Below are 22,410 nucleotides of genomic sequence, written 5' to 3'. Positions count from 1 at the left end.
GAGTTCAACCCAAATATTCAAATGCATGCAGCGCATTTTACAGAGGACTGTTTCCTGGGAGAGTACCCTACAATGTGTGCACAAACATTGTTTCTACAAAGCGGGGCAATTCCACGAAAAGACTGGCAATATCTACTTGTTACTTTCTATGTAGTTTATTTTTTCCCTCTTGAAAAAAAAATAAATAAATAAATATATATATATATATATATATATATATATATATATATATATATATATGTGGAAATTATCTTTATTCCAGTCAGAAAGAACAAAATGTAGGGCAGAACTGATCTTATTTATTCAGAATTGACTAGATGTTGTAAAGCGGGGGTTACATACCAGCACAGAGAGGAATTTTTGACACCAGGAGTAATAAAAGGAAAGTTGTTTCAGAGGTGGAACAAAATATTTGAATTAAACATTTTCTAAATTATTATATTATATTTTACAGTTTATTTAATGATTTACTATTTTTAATCATACAGAATAAGACTAGGAGCAATAACTCTGAACGTAAATAGGATCAGTTTTAGTTTCATGTTTATGTGATCTGTACTTGTTGTCCAGTAGATGGGGGTGAAAATTAACTTTCAGTTTCGTTTCTGTCATGTGCGCTATCGCAAGCTTATCAGTTGCCACAGCTGTAGTGATATGTTCACATCTTGTTTCCATGTAATTTCAAACGCAGGACATTCTCATACTTATTCTGTGTACATGGTAAGTAAAAATCCCATATTTATGATACAAAGCTGATCACCATTCATAAGTCTTTATTCTGCTATAATCTCTAGTGTGACAGCTAAGGCACTGCTGACCTTTGGAAACCAAAACAGATACTCTATGTACTAGGTTCAGTTTTGTTTCTTATGACTTTGAAGTTAAAAATAAACTTTCACTCCAAATGACTCAACATGGGGGACTTTACATCTAAGTCATTTTGGAAAGTAGAACCAAAACATATTTTAAACATCTTATTAAAAGTATTTCTGTCCAGATGGTTCTATTTTTTGCGTTTCCACATTTCACTTCAGATCACTGAAATAAAACCCAATTTTATTATGTGAGTATTTTTAAAGATAAAATCTAAATTTGGATTTCATATTTGATTTGTATCGTTATCACACAAATATATTTTTTTTTTTTTAATATTGTTATCAGGACTCGGTTAACACTACTTCTGAAAATGGACATTTTCAGAGGCTTTGGCAAATACTACAAGTGATAAATAGTGTTAATAAGGTTTATGAAATGTCATCCAAAATAATCTACTATACACTGTAATAAATAAATAAACTTTTTATGGTTCTTAAGTAATTGTCACAGACTTCTATTTGTGTTTCTTCCTGTCCCTGTTCTCCTGCCCTAGTTTTGTCATTGACCCAGTTTCTGTTTCCCCTCGATTGCCTTATTTAGTTCACTTGTGTCTAGTTCATTAAGTCATTAGTATCTCATTTGTGTTTGTATAAAGTCTCCACATGTTCTTCCCTGAGTCACTGGTTTCTATGTTACTTGTGTTTGTATGTACCCCTCCTTACTATTTTCAGTAAAGGTCCTTGTGGACTTTTAATCATCTTTAGGGCTATTGTTTTTCACCAGCACACCTGTGACTTCTGTGGTGCTAATTATTATTGTTATATTTATTTTCACATAGCACCAATGTGACGAGTGGGGCAAGGCCAAGTGCCATGGGAACGGAGCGAGGAAATATTGTTACAAACAATATTTTAGACCTACTAAGCATTGATTATGGAACTTTATTTTAGTACAGATAAGTGTGGTAATTTATTTTTTTTTTTTTTTTGCTTTCACAGGGATGGGAACATTCAGTAATAATCTGTAATGTTCTAGTGCAAAGACAGACGCCTTTGGTGCGAGAGACCGGGGTTCGAATCCACTGTGAGACACCAATGTGTCCCTGAGCAAGACACTTAACCCCTAGTTGCTTAAGAGGCGTGCGTCCTCTGAGATATATAGCAATTGTAAGTTGCTTTGGATAAAAGTGTCAGATAAATGTAAATGATTGTACTTCTTTGAATAACTCCCATTTGGTAACTGTTTATGTTAGCTCAGCATTATCAGTCAATTCCAGTTAAGTCTGCTTTATTGTCAATTCTTCCACATGTACAGCACATACATACAGAGAATTGAAATTGCATTATTCTCAGACACATGGTGCATACAGATAACACTAGCAGAAGAGCCTAAAAATATATTATATATTTTATTATATATTATATATTTCCACAGTTAATGATTCACAAAACATGATTTTTGTATTCAGCATGTCAAACTTCATGAAGAAATGTTATAAATGAATGTGAAACAATGCATTTATAAAAATGTATTATACAGTGCCATCAACATTTATATTACGAAACATTTAAAATATGATTACCATGAAAAGCCTCGTTTGTAAGTGGCTTTTGAATACGTATTAACATATCCAATTTTTTTTATTTATTTGTGAATTTGGTGCACAGTGACTCTTGTTGTGTGATTTTGTATTAATAACTTTTGCATGTCCATCTCCTACATGGTGTCATTGTAAACGCTGGGAATCAGTTGAGGGTCTTCAACACTTCAAGATGGTTTTATTATTGCTGATTAATAATATTTATTGTTCCATTAAAATGTGTAAATAAATTATTATTCTGTGCCAGTTATTCATTTAATCATTCAAATATATATATATATATATATATATATATAATCTTATTGCCAGCTTTTTTAACAGTCTATAGAAAGGGATGGCTGTAGCTGTGCACTTAAGACCACATGTGGATACTTATCCATTTTAACCCCTATATCACACAATCACCCCTAAACCTACCCATCTCCACCCCCTGGATACCATTTCCACCCCTAAACCTACCCATCTTAACCCCCTGGATCCCAGTTCCAACCCTATACCTACCCATCTCCACCCCCTGGATATCATTTCCACCCCTAAACCTACCCATCTTAACCCCCTGGATCCCAGGTCCACCCCTAAACCTGCCCATCTCCACCCCCTGGATTCAATTCCACCCCTAAACCTACCCAACTCCACCCCCTGGATTCAATTCCACCCCTAAACCTGCCCATCTCAACCCCCTGGATACCAGTTCCAACCCTATACCTACCCATCTCCACCCCCTGGATCCCATTTGCACCACTAAACCTACCAATCTCCACACCATGTATTCCATTTCCACCCACTTATATCCCATTTCCACCCCTAAAGCTACCCATTTCCACCCCCTGAATCCCATCCCCACACCTAAACCTACCCATCTTAACCCCCTGGATCCCATTTCCACCCCTAAACCTACCCATCTTAACCCCCTGGATCCCAGGTCCACCCCTAAACCTACCCATCTTAACCCCCTGGATCCCAGGTCCACCCCTAAACCTACCCATCTCCACAAACTGGATCCCATTTGTTAACTGTGAAGATGAGCTAATTGAAGAGAAAAAAGTCCCCACCATAGCACAGAAACTGCACTTGTTAAAATTACAAATGACCTGCTTCTTGCGTCAGATCAAGGCTGCATCTCATTGCTAGTTTTACTTTATCTTAGTACTGCGTTCGACACCATAGATCACGACATACTCATAGATTGATTACAAAACTATACAGTTATTTAAGGGCAGGCTTAAGATGGTTAAGATTTTACCTGTCCTATCGATACCATTTTGTTTATTTAAATATGGGTCATCTCAGTTTTCACCAGTAAAACATTGAGTGCCACAAGGATCTTCTACTATTTACTATTTAGGTCCTTTACTATTTACAATAATATTATTAGAAAATACAATATTTGTTTCCACCATTATGCACTTCTAGGTGGTTGTCCTGCATCTTTAATAAAAATGATACAGGTAGTCCAAAATGCAGCAGCTAGAGTCCTTACCAGGTCAAGAAAATATGATCATATTACCCCAATTCTACAGTCTCTGCACAGGCACCTATTGCACCTATTACATTTTGTATCAGTTACAAAATATTATTACTAACCTAAAATGCCCTTAATGCTTTAGCTCCTGTGTACCTAACTAGCCTTCTACCACGTTACAATCCATCACGCACCCTAAGGTCACAAAACACTGGACTTTTGGTAGTTCCTGGGATAGCAAATACATTAAAGGAGGTAGAGCTTTTTCACATTTGTCTCCCAAACTCTGGAATAGCCTTCCTGATAATGCTCAGGCTTCAGACACACACTCTCTTTTAAAACCTAGATTAAAAACGCATCTCTTTTGCCAAGCATTCAAATAATACATCTCATAATCTTGTACTGCAGTTATATCTGATCAAATGCACATTATTATTCTTTAGCTTGGGTTAAACAAATCTATTTTGCTTGGTTGGAACAGCAGCTATGCTAATTATGTCTCTATCTGTTTCTATGTTTTTGATTAACTAGGATTTACACAAGCTTCAGTCTGGATCCAGAACACCTGAGAAGAGATGATGCCAACCCCTCAGAGGACCCCAGATGATGCCAACCCTGAAACAACATATAGAACTACTAATTTTGCTATAAGTTTGATTACATCATATAATAATTGCTGTTAATTATAGTGTGCATCGTCTGTTCGATTATGTCTTTATTTTTCCCCCAGACATTTCTGCTATATGTACATTAACTGACAGTTACTACTGATAAGCTCTTGTCACAGTGTCATCTGTGCTATGTTTACTGTTGTGTGCGCGGTGAGTGGACGTGTCTGAATAGCGTAACAAACTATCAGTTCCAGCTGTGGCTCATTTGCTTCCCTATATCATGTATACTTTTGTGTGGCTGCCCATTCTCATACCAGTGCTACCGAGATCACCAGCCTGCGGTGAGCGCTGCTGTTGCTTGTTTGTACCTTGTGTTTGACTTTGTTCCTATAAATTGTATGTTAAGCATCTGCTCTTGAATCCCATCTCATGAATTGTGACACAACTACTAAATATTGTAGAAAATTTGTTTCCTGTAAAGTTGCTTTGCAACGAGTTGTGTTGTGAAAAGCACTATAGAAATAAACTTGTATTTAATCTAATTAATGGCATTTTGTAGATATAACTCTGAAGGAGATATTCTTGAGGTCAGGTCTGATCAGACTGTTGATGAATCAAATCAAAAGGTCTTAATATGGTCAAGAAACCTACTTGTTGATTTATTAGAGATTTGGTCGTGTTGTGAATTCAGAAACAAATGTTTGTTTGTCATTGCAGCCTAGACAATGAACTTGCAATCTTCTACAACTCTCTTCATCTGCTTCATCGTGCAATGTAAAAATTAGTTCAATAAGTCAGAAATATGAGCAACTCATTCAAAAGAGCATGGTGCTCGTAGTCTCTAGGGCTGTATTCCATCTTTTTGGTTTAATAAGCATGTAAATAGCTTGTATCTTTCGTCAGTATCTTTGTACTCTCTTCTGAACCCATCTCACATCTGCTTTCATGAGATATGCACACCCTATAAACTGCTCCCAGCCAACCGCCGAGTCTCTCCTACAAGCACTTAAAGAGAGTGTCTTCAACAAATCTGAAGTGTGGCCAGTTATTAATCCAAGGACACCAACAAATATTAATTTAGATTTCATTATGTATGCAGATTTAGATGTGGTGAGTAAATATACATATATTCTAATCAAAGTATGCAATCACATTATATGTTCATGTATGTAACTGGCTAAACAGAAATTGTGGATGTTTTTCCCTTTCAGGATGAAAAAGCTCAAATCTTGGATACGTTTATCTGGCTGGGGGTGGATGTGAAACATGAATGTGTTACATGTCCACAGCATATAATGTAAAAAAAAACTTCATCAGCTCACTTTTTTCCATAAGCAATGAAAAAACATGAAAACTTTAATTTCTCCCCTTGATTCAGTTGCTGGGTTCACGCATGCACAATGGTCTTTGGTCCGAGTCGAACTGTTTCCTCGGTTCAGTGACTGTTTAAAGACTTGGAGCTCTGAATGAATTTGCAAAAAACAGCATCATAGGATCAGATGGGCTGGTATTTAGCTAACCTCGAGTTAGAGTGAATGTAAAGTCAGATCTGTGCAAGCCTTTTCAGATACTTCAGTCCAATTTGGTGAACACTCCAATTTTTTTGTTCACTAAAAAGAACCCATGCAAAAGAATGATTCTTTCACAAACTGTATATCTGACACTTTAGATTAATGTTGTAAAAAATGTTCAGTTTATTGCACAGACCAAACTTCACTTCGTAAGACCTCCGAATAGCATCAGGAGCCACACATTTTTATTTGGTCTTGCCAGTATATACACTGTTTGACGATAGCCATTGACATTGACTGGCATTTTAAGAATCACCACAAAATGTAAAAAAAGTAAATCGTTTCTACTGTTCGACTGAATAAAAAAAGTCACCTACATTTTTGATGTCCTGAGGGTGAGTAGATTAATGGTGCAGTAGGAGATGTCGGAAAATGCTAACTTTAGCCTGATAGCACTGAAAGCCACGCCACCGAATGCATTTACTCACACAGATCAGAATAGAATATCAAAGACGGATGTTACTACAATCGGCTACATTAGATGTTCCCAATTCTAGTCCATGTTCTGGTGTTTTGTAGACTTCAATGGATTTCCCCTGCTCAGGGAGTAGGGAGGAATGAACACTGTCTAGGGATCATATTGATCAGAACACAGTATTTGCACCTAGCTCTCTTCTAATGAGTTGGCTATCGGAAACGTGTATGTTAACTAAAAGAGACAAGCAAAATTACAGAACAGGGAACGTGAGGACTGACATTAGGAACCCCTGGGCTACATTATGTGTCATTCACCAGCAAGAAAACTTTACAAGTATTACAATACCAGGAAGGAAGATCGGGTTGTTGATGTTTTTCTGCCATTATCGTTCTGTCGGCACATGCACAGTGCATGAATGCGCTGATGACCTATTCTCTTTGTTCGAACAAAGTGCACAGAGGTATGCAGATACCACGCTGCTGTTCCGTCCACAAAAAGTTAGTGGAAGGGATTTCAACCTCCGGAGAAAGATTGCTTCAAATCTTCCCTATTTGTTCATACTGCTTGTCAAGACGATGGGGAAGTGAGCCTTAGGAAAAGATCGCTACGGAGTCCACATCCCACCGTTAGGGAGGTGACATGCGGAGATACTGATATGGACTGACCCAGGGGGCAGTACTACATATGGAATGGGTCTCTGAGGCAGGTACTACCTTAGAGTAGGGATGGAACAGCTGCCAGAAGAGACTGACAGAGCGGGTCCAGGGTACGCCAACCGCGGAACTCTATTGGGAGAAGAAAGGCACTCACATCCCCATGTTAGGGGGAATGGTGCAGCAAGCGTGACACCCAGCCAGCACTTCCCGCCAATTACCTGTTACCCAACACACAAGAAGAAACTGGCTCTAGACGAAGGTGGTAAAACCTCATGAAAGTATTAGGTGTTTCCCAGCCCACAACTTGACAGATGTCTGCCAGAGAGGTGCATGTGGAGTGGGCCCTCACCCCCTGGGGGCACGGATCGCCTTGGGAATGGTACGTCAAGGCGATGGCATCCACTAACACGAAGTCTCGGTTATTACTGCTGTGGCTTTGTTTGGAAACTGTAGAAAATTACTTGTATTCAATATAATATATATTAGTGAACTGAGATTGAGAGTTCTAGGATTGGTGCTAAACTGTGTATGTATTTGTCCAGGTGAACTGTATGTAACGGGGACCAAATGTCTCCACAAAGACAGGAAAACCTGAAATGTTCGACCTTGTGGGGAGATTTTTTGATGAATAAACGAAATCATCCAAAAAGGTGTCTGGTTGTTTTTTGTTTATTTATTTATTTATTTATTTATTAAATGTAACTAACTGTCGTTACGAGAGAGTAATTCAGTAATTTATACAAATAACTCATACATGCAGAGCCGACCCAACTTCATAAGAGATATAAGCGGTTGCATAGGGCCCCATGTCAGAGTTTAAATATTTGTCAGGGTTCAGACTGTAATGCTTGATTATAATAACTTTTAAAAAGTTTCAGTCGCATGTGTTAATGTTTGAAAATCAAGAGGCAGCACTATAAATCTGATGTAGATTGGTTGGAAAAGAGAATAGAAGTGACCAACATTAAGGTATGTGATGTATTTTGAAAATTTATTGTTGAAATGGCTTCTGTTGCATCATGCTGCGAGCACTTTGAAGACGCGCTGTGCCAGTGTAACAACCGTTATGAAAACAGTATGGATCCATTTGTTTGATTTAAATCAGATATGCAGGTTGCTCAAATTTACATAGTGTAAGTGCTCTAACCCAACTCTCAATCTTGGTTTGCTTGGTTTGTATGATCCATCAAGGCCTTGTGGTCTCTGCCTGAGCAGGAGAACATTTGAGGTTTTATTCCTCATTTTGGAGATTCGTTTGCCAATATTTTTAGTGTAAATGACAAGACATATATAACTAAATCTGCAACTGTGCTTGTTTTAGAAAGCTAAGCTAATATTTATTGTCCATCGTAAACAGAAAATCATTAACCATTGTATTTTATGGAGGTGCTCTCATCGATACAGAGGTATTATTTTTGTTAAGTGGTTACAAAGATCTTTGAAAATCGAATTGTTTAAATGTCAAAAGTATTTTTTAATACTACAATACTACAAAATAAAAATAATCTCATGTACATTAAGTGCATAAATAGGAGATGATTTAATGAAACCTAAGGGGGCTAATGCAATATTTTTATTCAAAGTTTTAATGACTTTCAGATTAAAAGTGTTCAGTCGTCCAGTCCAGTCAACCATGGAAAATTATTTGTAATTTAGTTTTTTGTTTGTTTGTTTTTTGGCTGCATGTTAACATCATAGACTGTATAAAAACATGGACGTAGTGTCCTTGAAGTCACCCATGTTTTCTGAAGAGAGTTTTTGAAGGTGAAACATTAAAAAGAACATTATTTTGTGTATTTGGTGTAATGCAATGTGTTTATGCAGCTTAAGAAAAAAAATATATATATATTTTCCACATACTGTACATAATTTTTTCTGCTCTATACCCCCGACATTCTGTAACGTATTGATTTTTACGAAGCTCATCAGTCTGAAAAGTGAGGTGTGCTCTGTTTGGCCAGCTATCCAGTGCGTGATTGGTCGAATGCCTCAAACATGTGACGGAAATGTTACGCTTCTCACCATACTGTGATGCCATGTGTCCCGGAGCACCGAGACAAAATCAATGAAATCCATTACAAACGTGGCATTTGTTGCATCCAGTGGGGACTTAATTACTGATTATAATGACTTATACTGTGTTTTACGCGTTGCTTTGCGTATTGTGCACCCAGCGCGTACAAGCTGCTTATTAAACAAAGGGACACACAGCAGCACACAAACATGGAAAATATAAAAAAATTAAAGGATTGCAATGTATAACATGTTTTGCTACTGTAGCTAAATGAGTAAAGACTCAGCTGTACGAATTGTGCTGTGAATGAACGTGTAGATAAATAGTGTAGGAACTTGATTTGCATGAAGAACTTAATCATAAATGTGCATGAATTTTTTTTTTTTTTTTAAGAAATTGTGAGTTAAATTACTTTCGCTTTGATCGGAAGTGACGCAGCGGCCGGTAAATCTCATCTCTTCGTAATGGAGTCAGACAGTGAAGAGGTTGCAGTTGGAGTTAATGTCAACTCTTACTATTGGCCATTGCTGTATAATTATGAGCCGCCTAGGCGAGAGGGGAAAGGTAAATGGACAGAGGAGAGAGATAGAGTTGTGGTGTGAGGAGAATCGGTGGAAGGACCACTGGCTATAGCTAATTGTGGCTAATGTTGTCTCCATGTTTATCACATTGCAGTATCTTTAATAAACCATATTTAACAATATTGCTGTCAACTTTGATGTTTTTCAAGCATCCATGTAGATTGTCACCATCTACGCCAGCAACATCTGTCTTAAAATGTTTCATTTTGATCCCAGATTTTAAATGAATGACGTCTGTGACGGTCAGCTAGTCTGGACAGGGACGGAAATGCTGTGCATTTCTGCACAACATAGTTTATCGTGAAATTTTGTAGAAATTGCTAGCTGATTTTTAATCAGTAACTGCTTTCAGACCTAGGTGTCCGCATGTTCCGCTTCTGCAGATGTCAAGCGTTTGGTCCGTATATCTGAACAACATAACCAGCCACCTGGAATTCCGATCTTAGCAGGCTGTTATACTACTCCCCTATTAGTATTTCCAACGGACATTATGTAAATGAGCTTGCATGTACTGCAGAGTACGTGTATGAAAGCATTTAGTGTTCCAGTTAGGACGGGAATATGCTGTTCATGTAAATACAGTCATTGTTACAAAAACTTACTATAACTATACTAACGATAACAACAATCTCTTTTCTGTTACCACCTCTCATACTGCGTAAACCCTGGATGCTCAACACTACTCCTGGCGATCGACTGTCCTGTAAAGTTCAGCTCCAATCCTAATCAAACACAGCTGAAGCAACTATTTAAGGTCTTCAGGCTCACCTAAAAATTAAAGGCAGGTGTGTTTGATTAGGAATGGAGCTAGACTTTGAAGGACAGTCGATTGCCAGGAGCAGGGTTGGGCACCCATGACCTAAACCCACAGTGAGAACCAGGGCGTTACGTCGTTACCTCATATGACGCGTTCTCTGGGACAAGGAGCGTAACTTAGAATAGGTACACTTTTTTCTTCATTTCTGCCCGTGGGTGTTGTAAAACATATGCATTCTTATGGATGTCTTTTTAAATTAACATTTTCATACAAGATTCTGTATAAATTAAGTTATACAATTAAATTGAAAGATGGCCTTTAAAGCCAATCCGGCGATCCATGGCACGAAGTTGATGTATTTCCTCAGGGATCAGCATGGATCAGCTGCAGGCATAACGAAGCATATATCATCCTCTTTTGGAAGGCCAAACAAACTAATTTTGAAACACACAGCATCTCCACAACATTGTGGCAGCAGTGACAACAATACTATAGTGAAAATCAAAGTTGCACCTTCTCTATTTGCGTGTTCATTTGGGCAGTGTTATGCAAATCTTCCCACACAGTGACATAGAGATGTGGGGGCGTGTCTTGTTGAGCCATTTTAGTGGGGCGTGGTCTTAACTTTTATAAAGAATATCTCTTTGGATTTGAGACTTTAGTCTTTGAAACCTGTAACACTCCAAAGAGAAATTAAAATGTGAAATCGCATCACATGACCCATTTAACATGGGGAGACTATGTGATGAACTCCCTTTTGCAGCCAGCCTCTAGCGGCCAGTTGACAAATAACAGTTTAATTCACTTTAGTGTTCACAAGAGAGAGTGGGAGGTTGTTGCTTGGATAACATACAACCTGCATGAAAGCATATCATCTGAAACCAAGTATCAAAATGTTGCTAACTTGCCAAGACCTTTATCATGCTATGAAACATCTGTGAGACCTTTTCTTACCTGCTTAAATTCAGCTTCAGGCCCCAGTCTGATCCAGTCTTCACTACTGCAACTTCAAGCTATCCTCCCTCAAAAAAAAAAAAAATGGCTGATGGTCCTTTTGACTGAATAAAAAAGAGTTTTGACCCAAATACGTGAATAATTATATAATGAATTTTAATGAATATCGAGATTGAATTGTTTTAGCTATATTACATTAAGAAAAATGCTTTGATTTATGAGAGATGTGAAAAGGCATTGCCCCCTGTTGTGGTTATTCTAATTTGTGTAAATAAATAATTCACATAAAAAGCTAGTATTTACGTTATCTTCACTCTCCATTCTGCTATATAAACCCCCACCCATAAAAAAGTCTGCTTATCATTTACTTGCAGTCTAGTTTGTTGAGGACTGATGACTTTTATCCGTCTTCCAAGAATGGAGGTAAGACTGTATTTTGTGTTGTAATATTTCATTTTATGTGTACAGGGCAAAAAAACAACAACAACAACAACTTTTAAATACATTGTTCTAGTTTTAAAAGATAGATTAATAGCTATAATAATAGTTACTTAACAGTTATAACCATTACATTTACTGTTCCATTTATTATTGTTATTTTCCCTTTATCAATTATATTATAAAATTAATTTGTTTATGTTCAGTTTAATTTCTTTGTAATGTTGAAGAATCTTGGTAATACAAGTTTTGCTTTATTTAGTCAGTCACATTATATTTTGTGATTATATGTCATATATTGCAATTGTATTCAACAGGTTAGAACATGGTATGCCAGTCTTACTTGGTTCCAGTTGATCACCAACTGCTTCATTATACAATGTAAGAATAATTTCCATTCAATTCTTTTTTTTCAATTTTTCTATTTCAAAAGACTGAGTTTTACAGCTAGAAAAATTGAGGTGATTTGGTAGCAGAAAAAAACATGCATTAATTAACAAACTGCATTGTCCACTATTTTTGTAGAAAATTCCAGATGCTTTATTCAGGTTTTTGCTCTTTCAGATCCCTTGCTAGGATCCGTACAGTCACTAAACTGTTCAGAACCAACAACTAAATCGCTCCTTAATGCCATGAAAGAGGAAGTCATCCTTTACAGCGATGCAAGGCCAGTTATAAGTCTGAGCACTTCTACCAACGTCACCGTGGACTTGACTCTCTATGGAATCTTAGGAGTGGTAAGCAACTTTGACTTGAGATTTCCAAACCATGTACTATTTTCATAGTATTAATCCCACTAAGTATTACAGAAATCATTACATATTACATATATTTTCCCTTTCAGAATGAAAAAGCACAGGTGTTAGAAACATATCTGTGGGTGAGGATGGTAAGAGTCAACAATCACACTGTTTGGACTAAGGATGTCCGATATTGATCAAAAATAATAATACTGATAATTAAACAATATTTTGCTGAGTGTGTTTTTGTGTTGGTACCTTGGTTGGTTTAGGCCTGGCACGGATAAATAAATACGTATGACACTTAAGCCGCCAGTAGGTCTTAATGAGTGATTTTTTGAATCATTCATTCAAATGAATCATTCAAAACAGCTGATTCATTTAGAAACAAAGCAAGTGATTTATGAATTGATCACTGAATCACTGACTCAAATTATTCATTCAAAAACAGATTCATTCAGGAATGAAACGCTGCTGCAGTGTTGCTCTGATATGCACAAATGTTTGAGTCTGAATATATTACCATTGGCAAAACAGAAAAATCTGACAATATTTTGTCTAAAATGCAACATACTCAATATTAACTTCGTGTTTTTGAACTGTTGTATAAAATTTATATCATATTAGCAATTGTGTGCACGTGCTAATATTTAAGAAAATGGCACTGATGTTTTAGCCTGGTAATACCAAAATCTGGGATCTGGAAGGGCATAATTGACAAGCGTTTACTTTTCCCATCATGGTGGGCTTGTCTGAAGTTTAAAATCATTGATGTATCCGTAAGCCAATCACAACATTTGGTTATGACGTGTGTCTTTGGCCTCCCTAGTTTCTCGCTGACGATTGGTAACGTTTTATAAAATAAACTTTTCCCAAAACCTGTCAAGAGTATGGCCACAATATCACCTCCATTCAAAATGTGAAACAAACACTCTTCTTGATAAGGTTTCAGTTGGCAAATACGGGGAATATTCTCCACAACAGAGCAAATAGCATCCCGTGTCTCCATATCCGTGGTTGTTTTCGATTTCCCTAACCTAAACTACAGTACAATCTTAAATTTGGCGCTTACGCTTAGCGTCTACGTCTCTGTTCTTTGATTGGACAGCTGGTTTGGAGCTGGAGGAAATTTTGGAGATGGTTTGCTATCTCAGACGGAATACAGAAGCGAACACGTGGATTTTTTTGCTGCCATAACAGTGAATGCTTGGACTCTCAAATTTTTTTTTTTTTTTTTTTTGCAAATTGAGTGAAATACTTGAAAATGTCATCTTGCACTTTGTTAAAAAACACATTTATGATATAATCAAAGATAATAAATATTGCACAGCCCTGGTGTAGATCTGGTATTAATCCATACACATTTTACGCTGCTAAATACTTTCAGGCATTAGTAGCAATAGGACTAGTTTAATTGTTATTTTTTTAGAAATGGCAGATTGAAGGTTTGAGCTGGGATCCTGCGGAGTGTGGAGCAAAAAAGATTTCACTACCAAGAGAGAAGATATGGGTTCCAGACATTATCATTAATGAATTGTAAGTTTCAAATATTGAATTTAACACCTTTGAATATTGACTAGCGGGAAAAACAGTGTTGATCATAATTATGCACTTGCAATGGACCTCCATTACCTTTAAACCTGCTATCTGCAATTAATTTGCAGCATGGATGAAAACCGAGCACCAGAAACATATTACGTCTATGTGAACTCCACTGGTGAAGTGCTTGATGGACGGCCGTTTCATGTAATCAGCTCCTGCAATCTGGACATCTACACCTTTCCATTTGATGTTCAGAACTGTTCATATACTTTCAACTCTTACAAACACTCTCGTGAGTAAACAGAAGTTAGACATGGATGTTCCTGATTGTCTGCTTGTGATTCTATTGTACCTGTTGGTCTCTTTTTCTACAGGTGATGATGTTCAGTTGTTCTTCTTGCTGCCCATTGAGCAGATATTCAAAAATTCTCTTAAAGCAATAACAACTAAAGGAGAGTGGGAGCTGATAGACATGCGGGCAAAAAAAACTGTAGAGTCCTTTCATGGAGAGGAATGGGATAACCTCATTGTTTATGTTGGTGGCATTATAGCTCTAGGGGGAATTCACTAAGATTAGCAACACGATTTGGTGCAGCTAATCGCATTACTGTGATCCAGACTACTGTGATTTGCACACGCAGCATCTATAGCCGCGTTTCCACCGCTGGAACTTTACCCAGGAACTAGGGACTTTGGGCTGGTACTCTGTGTATTTCCACCACAGGAACCAGGAACTAAATAAGGTTCCGGGTAAAAAAATGCCCCTCAGAAAGTCCCTGCTGGCGATGTGGTACTTCTTCAAAGTTCCGGAACTTTCAGGGGCAAGACTTGGGTGCTAAACATGTTAAGTTCACGCAGCATTGTGATTTCAACCACCATTTATTCGGATAATTTTCAAAATATTACTGTTATCATGTCATTAAATGTAATTTTAAAAGTATTTCAGGTGAGAATGTAGTGGTTTAAAAAAACTAGAGCTGTAGTACCCGAATCCGGTCGTGGACTCGAGTCCGGACTCGAGACATTTTTCTATCGACTCGGACTTGTCTCGGACTCGTTGCGTTTGCACTCAGACTTGTCTCGGACTTAGCCATTGGACTGGCCAAATGTTTTTGTTGGTCTCAACCGAGTCCAGCAAAAAATAAATAAATAAGTAAAATAATAATAATAATAATTATTATTATTATCCTTCAAACCAAAACTACATTTGCATGATGTCGTGACTGAAAATTCTAGGTGCGCCACTTCCTCCTTTTATCCAAAGCACTCTGTAGCCTGCGCTTGCACTCCAGTGGAGTCTGCTGTTGCTGGGGAACCATGACCTGCTCTCCATGAAGACGCAGAAGTTTCTGCAAAGGATAAATAGATTTCCCTTGCAGTATTGTAGTAGCTCTGCTGATAAATTCATTTAAAAAATGACTATCCTTGTACAGCTATGATCAGCTGTGTTTTTTTTTTTTTTCATCTGGCTTAGCTTTCAATTTTTTTCCGGGAAAGGATGTGCATGACCAGCGTTGCACATGCTGCTTTCTGAAAAAAATTTTTATTTCATTTTCTAGCTGTTGGATTGTGTTTTATTTACGTCTACACCTAGATAGCCTTAAACTTACCATTTACAATAATGAAATACTAATTTAATTGCAAGACTACTGATTTCTACTAAATTTTATTATTTAAAAAATAATACTCGTGGTTCATGGTATTGTAAATTAAAACTTTAATATTTTTTTATCAATAAACACTTATTAATGTATAGCCTTATGCAACAATTACATATGTAAATTTTATACATATAAAAATTTTCATGTGACAGCCGGTATTTGTATATGTAACAATCAAAAAAAATTTTGGGATGCAAACATGTAAGACAAGTAGAAAATGTATCTGTATCTAAGCTGATTATTAACCTACTCTTGAGAGTGAACTGGTTTGGTTTTTGACAGACTGAGACGCGCAACATGGTGTTTGATTGGGGAGCATGCTGTGCTTATTCCATTCATGCCTATCATATCATAGCAGTTTAAATAATTGCCTTTTAAATATTTACAAATAATAAAACGTGTATGATCTATTATTATAGGTGAAATTACTCTTGGAGAGACAACAGCAATGCTGTTTGATTTGCGCTCTTTTCACTCATAAAGTTCATTCATTCACACTCGTGACTTTAGAGGTCTGTGTATAATATTGCACTAATCCTCTGGCTCAATTGTTATCTAGCAAACACTGGACTGTGCCAGCTTCAGCAGAGTACTCAGAATTATTCCTTGTCTTTTATTCTTTTTTGAATCCATTATCTGTGCCATTTCGAAAATAAGGTATTCGGCTTCAGGCACAACCCTAATATTTTATTTTTACATGCAACATAGATAATAAAGTAACAGCTTCACGCAATATTGTAATCCTAAAATTCACGTTGTACTTGCAAACTCTTTGTACGCATTATGGTTAACGCATGCTCGAGTAGTCGATTGTTTCGTCAGCGCTCGACCCTTTCTATGCAAGCCCTAGTACAGTATGACAAAAATGTAGCTGTATTTATGTGCGCACGGCCAGTAGAGCCAAACGTATCCCTTCTAGCCTTAACTGCGCGCATTTGTCATATCCCGAGCTTTGCGTGTGTGTGCTGTGCCAAGGCATCAGTCATTTTAATTTTTGACCACAGACATAATGTCAGCAAACAGCAGCATTAGATAGAAAATCAAATTTTAATAAAGTACATAAAAATTATTTGACCCTACAGCTCCAAACTCTGTTCTAGAGGAGCAGTATCTTTTAGAGTTTAGCCCCAACCCTAATTAAACACACTTGAACCAGCTAATCAAGCTCTTACTAGACAGAGCTTAAAAAGCCAGTTGGAGCTAAACTTTTCAGGGCATTGGCCCTCCAGGATCTAGTTTGGAGACCCCATTCCTGCAGAGTTATTACTTTGCACATGCTTTTTGATCATTACAACTAATAATGTAAAATTATTTTCTTAGAATAGGAGATACGCTGTCTCTCACATCACTTGCATTATCAGTAGTTAAGTATGTCGGCTTGAAGAGGATCCTTTTTTCTCTCATTTTTTCTCAGTCTTGACTTGGACTCGAAACTTTTGGACTCAGACTCAAACCTCTTTGGACTCGGATTTGACTAGTCCTGAACTTGACTTGGACTCGACAAAGCTGGACTTGACTACAGCTCTATTTAAAACTCAAATTTGTGTTTTATTTATAAAGACAGCGCCTATTTAAAAATGTTTCACCGATTTCGGAGACGTGAGCTCCACGCCTTGAATGAATTCCAAGTCTGAACTACCGAGGAATCAAGTTCCAAAATGTGCGTCCTTTGAATTGAGAAATGAGAAACGAGCGCAGACCTACGTCGCCAGGCTATTTGCATAATCTTCACAGTACTTTAGACTGTGGTGGAAACACAGAAAGCAACAGGTCTGGGGGGAAAATAGTTCCTGGGGAAAAAAGTTCCTGGTACAATTGTTCTGGGTAATTTCGGTGTGAACGCGGCATATGTTAGTATTGGACTATATTGGTGGACTAATGTAGGGAATAGTAAATGAGGGTATAGTGGGCAATTCAAACGCTGAACATGATTAGCTAATTGATGTGTATTTAATTAAGGTTGGCACTAAAGCCTTGCTCAAAGGGACCTCAGTCTTGGGTTTTGAATGTGGAAGAGAGTGCTTTTCATTCACTCCACACATACATTTCCTACTGGTACTGAGAACTAAACCCACAACCTTCAGGTTACAAGTCCATCTCTTTAACCATTGTGCATCTGAATTTGTAATTTGCACACATGCCAGGAATTACATTAATTGGTGGGTCCACTAGGTGGAAACACTCACAGCTGGTCTTTACTTTTAAAGAATTAGCTGAAGAAAAGGATGTAAAATGAAAAAAACCAACAGCAGAGGACAAAACTGACACCAATAAACATTGATATACAGTACAAGTAGGAAATACCACACAAAAGCTGTCCAACTTAGTGAATTCGCCCATTTGTATTATTGTTTCTACTGTGAAATTAGATGTATGCTTGATAAAACTAATGTTCTCACTCATTGTGGACTAGATTGTCTTGAGACGTCGAGCTACGATGTATGTTGTGAACCTCCTGATTCCCAGCAGCTTCCTGCTTTCTTTGGATCTCTTCAGCTTCCTGCTGCCTCCTCAAGAGGTGGACCGTGTTTCCTTCAAAATGACCCTGATTTTGGGTTACACAGTCTTTCTGCTGCTAATGAACGAGATGCTGCCGGTCACAGGAAATAACTTACCGCTCATAAGTATGTCCTCAATCCTTATCATTCTTATTGCAACTGCTAAAAAGTGGTCCCTGATGGTCACCAGCATAAATTGATGCTCTCCAGAATGGGATGCTGGTGCAACCTACACAGCAATACTTTCTTGAGAAAACCAAAGTTTGGCTGGTTAGAATGGCCTAGTAAGGGCTGGTAAGTCAGGGATGTCAAATTCTTCTCCTGGAGGGCCAGTATCCTGCAGAGTTAAAGAGTCTAATAAATTTTCCCAAAGATGGTTTGCATCTTTTTAGGTAGTTCTTATTATGCTGATGTATGTTCAAGTGTTTGTTTTTCTAATAAGTTACCTTTAAATTAGTTATTTTGTTGCTATAAAAATTGGGTGTGGTGTCATAAATGTGAGCCTGCGATTGTGTCAATGGGATTTGGGCAAGACTTCGATACCGCAGCTCCAATTTATTACCACTACTGCACAGACTCGGGCTCCAAAGTAATTACTACTCCGCAGACTGCTGGCTTTACTTTTCTATAGTGAAAAAAAGTGGAGATGCATCATCCTTCCTTTTTACAGTCTATGGGTTAGAGGTACAGTATTGTTCAAAATAATAGCAGTACAATGTGACTAACCAGAATAATCAAGGTTTTTCGTATTTTTTTTTATTGCTACGTGGCAAACAAGTTACCAGTAGGTTCAGTAGATTCTCAGAAAACAAATGAGACCCAGCATTCATGATATGCACGCTCTTAAGGCTGTGCAATTGGGCAATTAGTTGAATTAGTTGAAAGGGGTGTGTTCAAAAAAATAGCAGTGTGGCATTCAATCACTGAGGTCATCAATTTTGTGAAGAAACAGGTGTGAATCAGGTGGCCCCTATTTAAGGATGAAGCCAACACTTGTTGAACATGCATTTGAAAGCTGAGGAAAATGGGTCGTTCAAGACATTGTTCAGAAGAACAGCGTACTTTGATTAAAAAGTTGATTAGAGAGGGGAAAACCTATAAAGAGGTGCAAAAAATGATAGGCTGTTCAGCTAAAATGATCTCCAATGCCTTAAAATGGAGAGCAAAACCAGAGAGACGTGGAAGAAAACGGAAGACAACCATCAAAATGGATAGAAGAATAACCAGAATGGCAAAGGCTCAGCCAATGATCACCTCCAGGATGATCAAAGACAGTCTGGAGTTACCTGTAAGTACTGTGACAGTTAGAAGACGTCTGTGTGAAGCTAATCTATTTTCAAGAATCCCCCGCAAAGTCCCTCTGTTAAAAAAAAGGCATGTGCAGAAGAGGTTACAATTTGCCAAAGAACACATCAACTGGCCTAAAGAGAAATGGAGGAACATTTTGTGGACTGATGAGAGTAAAATTGTTCTTTTTGGGTCCAAGGGCCACAGGCAGTTTGTGAGACGACCCCCAAACTCTGAATTCAAGCCACAGTACACAGTGAAGACAGTGAAGCATGGAGGTGCAAGCATCATGATATGGGCATGTTTCTCCTACTATGGTGTTGGGCCTATTTATCGCATACCAGGGATCATGGATCAGTTTGCATATGTTAAAATACTTGAAGAGGTCATGTTGCCCTATGCTGAAGAGGACATGCCCTTGAAATGGTTGTTTCAACAAGACAGTGACCCAAAACACACTAGTAAACGGGCAAAGTCTTGGTTCCAAACCAACAAAATTAATGTTATGGAGTGGCCAGCCCAATCTCCAGACCTTAATCCAATTGAGAACTTGTGGGGTGATATCAAAAATGCTGTTTCTGAAGCAAAACCAAGAAATGTGAATGAATTGTGGAATGTTGTTAAAGAATCATGGAGTGGAATAACAGCTGAGAGGTGCCACAAGTTGGTTGACTCCATGCCACACAGATGTCAAGCAGTTTTAAAAAACTGTGGTCATACAACTAAATATTAGTTTAGTGATTCACAGGATTGCTAAATCCCAGAAAAAAAAAATGTTTGTACAAAATAGTTTTGAGTTTGTACAGTCAAAGGTAGACACTGCTATTTTTTTGAACACACCCCTTTCAACTAATTGCCCAATTGCACAGCCTTAAGAGCGTGCATATCATGAATGCTGGGTCTCATTTGTTTTCTGAGAATCTACTGAACCTACTGGTAACTTGTTTGCCACGTAGCAATAAAAAATATACTAAAAACCTTGATTATTCTGGTTAGTCACATTGTACTGCTATTATTTTGAACAAAACTGTATACTCTGCTGGACAATGGCCCTCCAGGAACAGGGTTGGACACCCCTGTCATAACATAACCAACTGGGAGCATGTTTCTTCAATGACATCCATCCTTGAGATGAATTGGAATGGTAACAGCTAGCTTTGTAGAGATATTACAGACATCCTTACGCTGAACAGTTGTATCATAAAGATCATCCTGGTTAAAGAGCTTGAGTCCAGGGTACCTAATCCTGTTTCTGGAGATCTACCTTCCAACTGAAGCATCTTATTCAGATTTTCAGAAGCACTTGATGATGAAACACATGAGAGTTCGATTAGGATTGGAACTGAAATCTGCAGATAGTTCGAACTCCAGGAACAGGATTGGGCACCCCTGGCTTGAGTTTTTCTGCTCAGACTTCTGGCATAAACTAACCTGGGCTACGTTTCCCAAAAGCATTGTAGGCCATCAATGGTATCAATGGTCTCTACAGTGCTTTTGGGAAACGAAGCCCATGACTCTAATCTGATCTTTTCAGCAGTATAGGTGATCGTTCTTCACCTCCAATCTTATCTTTCTCTCTCGACGTAGATGTTTTTTTCTCTCTCTGCTTGGCCTTGATGGTAGTAAGTCTCCTTGAGACTATCCTCATCACCAATGTCAAGTGTGGTTGCCGTGACTTTCCTCCGTTACCTAAGTGGCTCAGGATTCTGGTTCTGGAATATCTTGCTCCACTTATTCGTATGAAGAAATCTTGTGATAAACACATTGTAGGTAAGATTCTTTTTGGCAGACAAGATATCTTCCAGGATGGTTCTGAAATAGAGTTATTGGTAATTTCCTGATATTGGAATTCATATCATTGGTGTAAACTATGTTTATCAACGGTGGTCTTGTTTCTTTCCAACAGCAAACAGATCTGAGAGCACTTTCAACAAAAACAGCATGACTGACAATGCCATGATTGACATTCCAAAGGAAGAACTAGTTAGTGGAAGTCAAGTGAGAGTCTGGGAACAATGTCTTGATGAAATGAAGAAGATGAGTAAAGATTTATTGGCCATCCGCCACCAAGTTGAAGAGCAATTCAATAATGACAACAGAAAAGATGAATGGATCATGTTTGTTAATGTCATTGACCGCATGCTCTTTATAATGTATATTCTCTTTATCATTGTGAGTTTAGGCACAATTATGATCTGTGGCTCCACTTTTAAAATCTAGACAAAAGGCCATAATATATAATATATAAATCTGAAGATGTCAATGGGGCCATGATTTATTTATGATGTAATGCAAGGGATCTTCACCAAAATACTCTACCTTTTGTAGTTCACCAAAAATGACATTTCTATCATCATTTTCTCATCCACAAGTTGTTTCAAACACAACAGAAAATATTCTGAAGAATGTTGATGATCAAATATGTGGACAGTAACCACTGACTTTATGGTAAAAAAAGGGAAAAATAATAATACTTGCAACTGTTTCTTTTGGAATAACTAAAGTGAGAGTATATCATGACAGGATTTCCCTTTCCTATCCCATAGACATTTAGTCTCTAGAAAGTTGTATAAATAAGTATTAGTATTAGTATTTGTATTTGTATTGGTATTTAGTATGTATTTGTGTTTAGACTGAATCTGACATTCTGTTTTATCTGTTTTACCCAAAAGATGTTTTGTTGGCTTTGGTATCATGAATGGCAATGACTTTTGTCACTGTTATTATCAAATATTCTAATATTAGATAAAATTAAATATTATTTAAATATCACACAAACTTTGCTTTTGCTTCTGATTTTGGTG

General features: G+C 37.5%; 1 protein-coding gene and 1 long non-coding RNA gene across 3 annotated transcripts; both read left to right on the top strand.

The window, feature by feature from the left end:
- Positions 1-276: 276 nt before the first annotated feature.
- LOC127943168 (uncharacterized) lies at positions 277-8,201 on the top strand. Of its 2 annotated transcripts, XR_008149573.1 has the most exons (4): positions 277-720; positions 1,655-1,982; positions 4,410-5,599; positions 5,701-8,201. It is a non-coding gene; the product is annotated as an uncharacterized LOC127943168 (long non-coding RNA). The 2 variants fall into 2 exon arrangements; XR_008149572.1 differs by having other exon boundaries at positions 282-720; positions 4,410-8,201.
- A 2,792-nt stretch (positions 8,202-10,993) lies between these two features.
- Positions 10,994-22,384, top strand: LOC127943159 (5-hydroxytryptamine receptor 3C). The gene is made up of 10 exons (XM_052539377.1): positions 10,994-11,863; positions 12,196-12,259; positions 12,443-12,615; positions 12,723-12,767; positions 14,048-14,154; positions 14,283-14,452; positions 14,535-14,695; positions 18,235-18,445; positions 21,194-21,376; positions 21,513-22,384. The coding sequence occupies exons 1-10, from the start codon at positions 11,834-11,836 to the stop codon at positions 21,824-21,826; spliced, it is 1,458 nt and encodes a 485-aa protein (XP_052395337.1). The 5' UTR covers positions 10,994-11,833; the 3' UTR covers positions 21,827-22,384.
- Positions 22,385-22,410: the final 26 nt, after the last annotated feature.

Source organism: Carassius gibelio, chromosome A22 (genome assembly GCF_023724105.1).
Source record: "Carassius gibelio isolate Cgi1373 ecotype wild population from Czech Republic chromosome A22, carGib1.2-hapl.c, whole genome shotgun sequence".
In the NCBI taxonomy this organism is placed as follows: Eukaryota; Metazoa; Chordata; class Actinopteri; order Cypriniformes; family Cyprinidae; genus Carassius; species Carassius gibelio.
This window is presented reverse-complemented; position numbering and strand designations above follow the sequence as displayed.

What these genes read in the sequence shown, in the direction of transcription:
- LOC127943159 (XM_052539377.1), top strand. Translation starts at nt 11,834, where the DNA reads ATGACTTTTATCCGTCTTCCAAGAATGGAG. An exon ending in CAACTGCTTCATTATACAAT is followed by an intron (nt 12,260 to 12,442) that starts GTAAGAATAATT and finishes TTGCTCTTTCAG; the next exon opens with ATCCCTTGCTAGGATCCGTA. An exon ending in GGGATAACCTCATTGTTTAT is followed by an intron (nt 14,696 to 18,234) that starts GTTGGTGGCATT and finishes ATTGTGGACTAG; the next exon opens with ATTGTCTTGAGACGTCGAGC.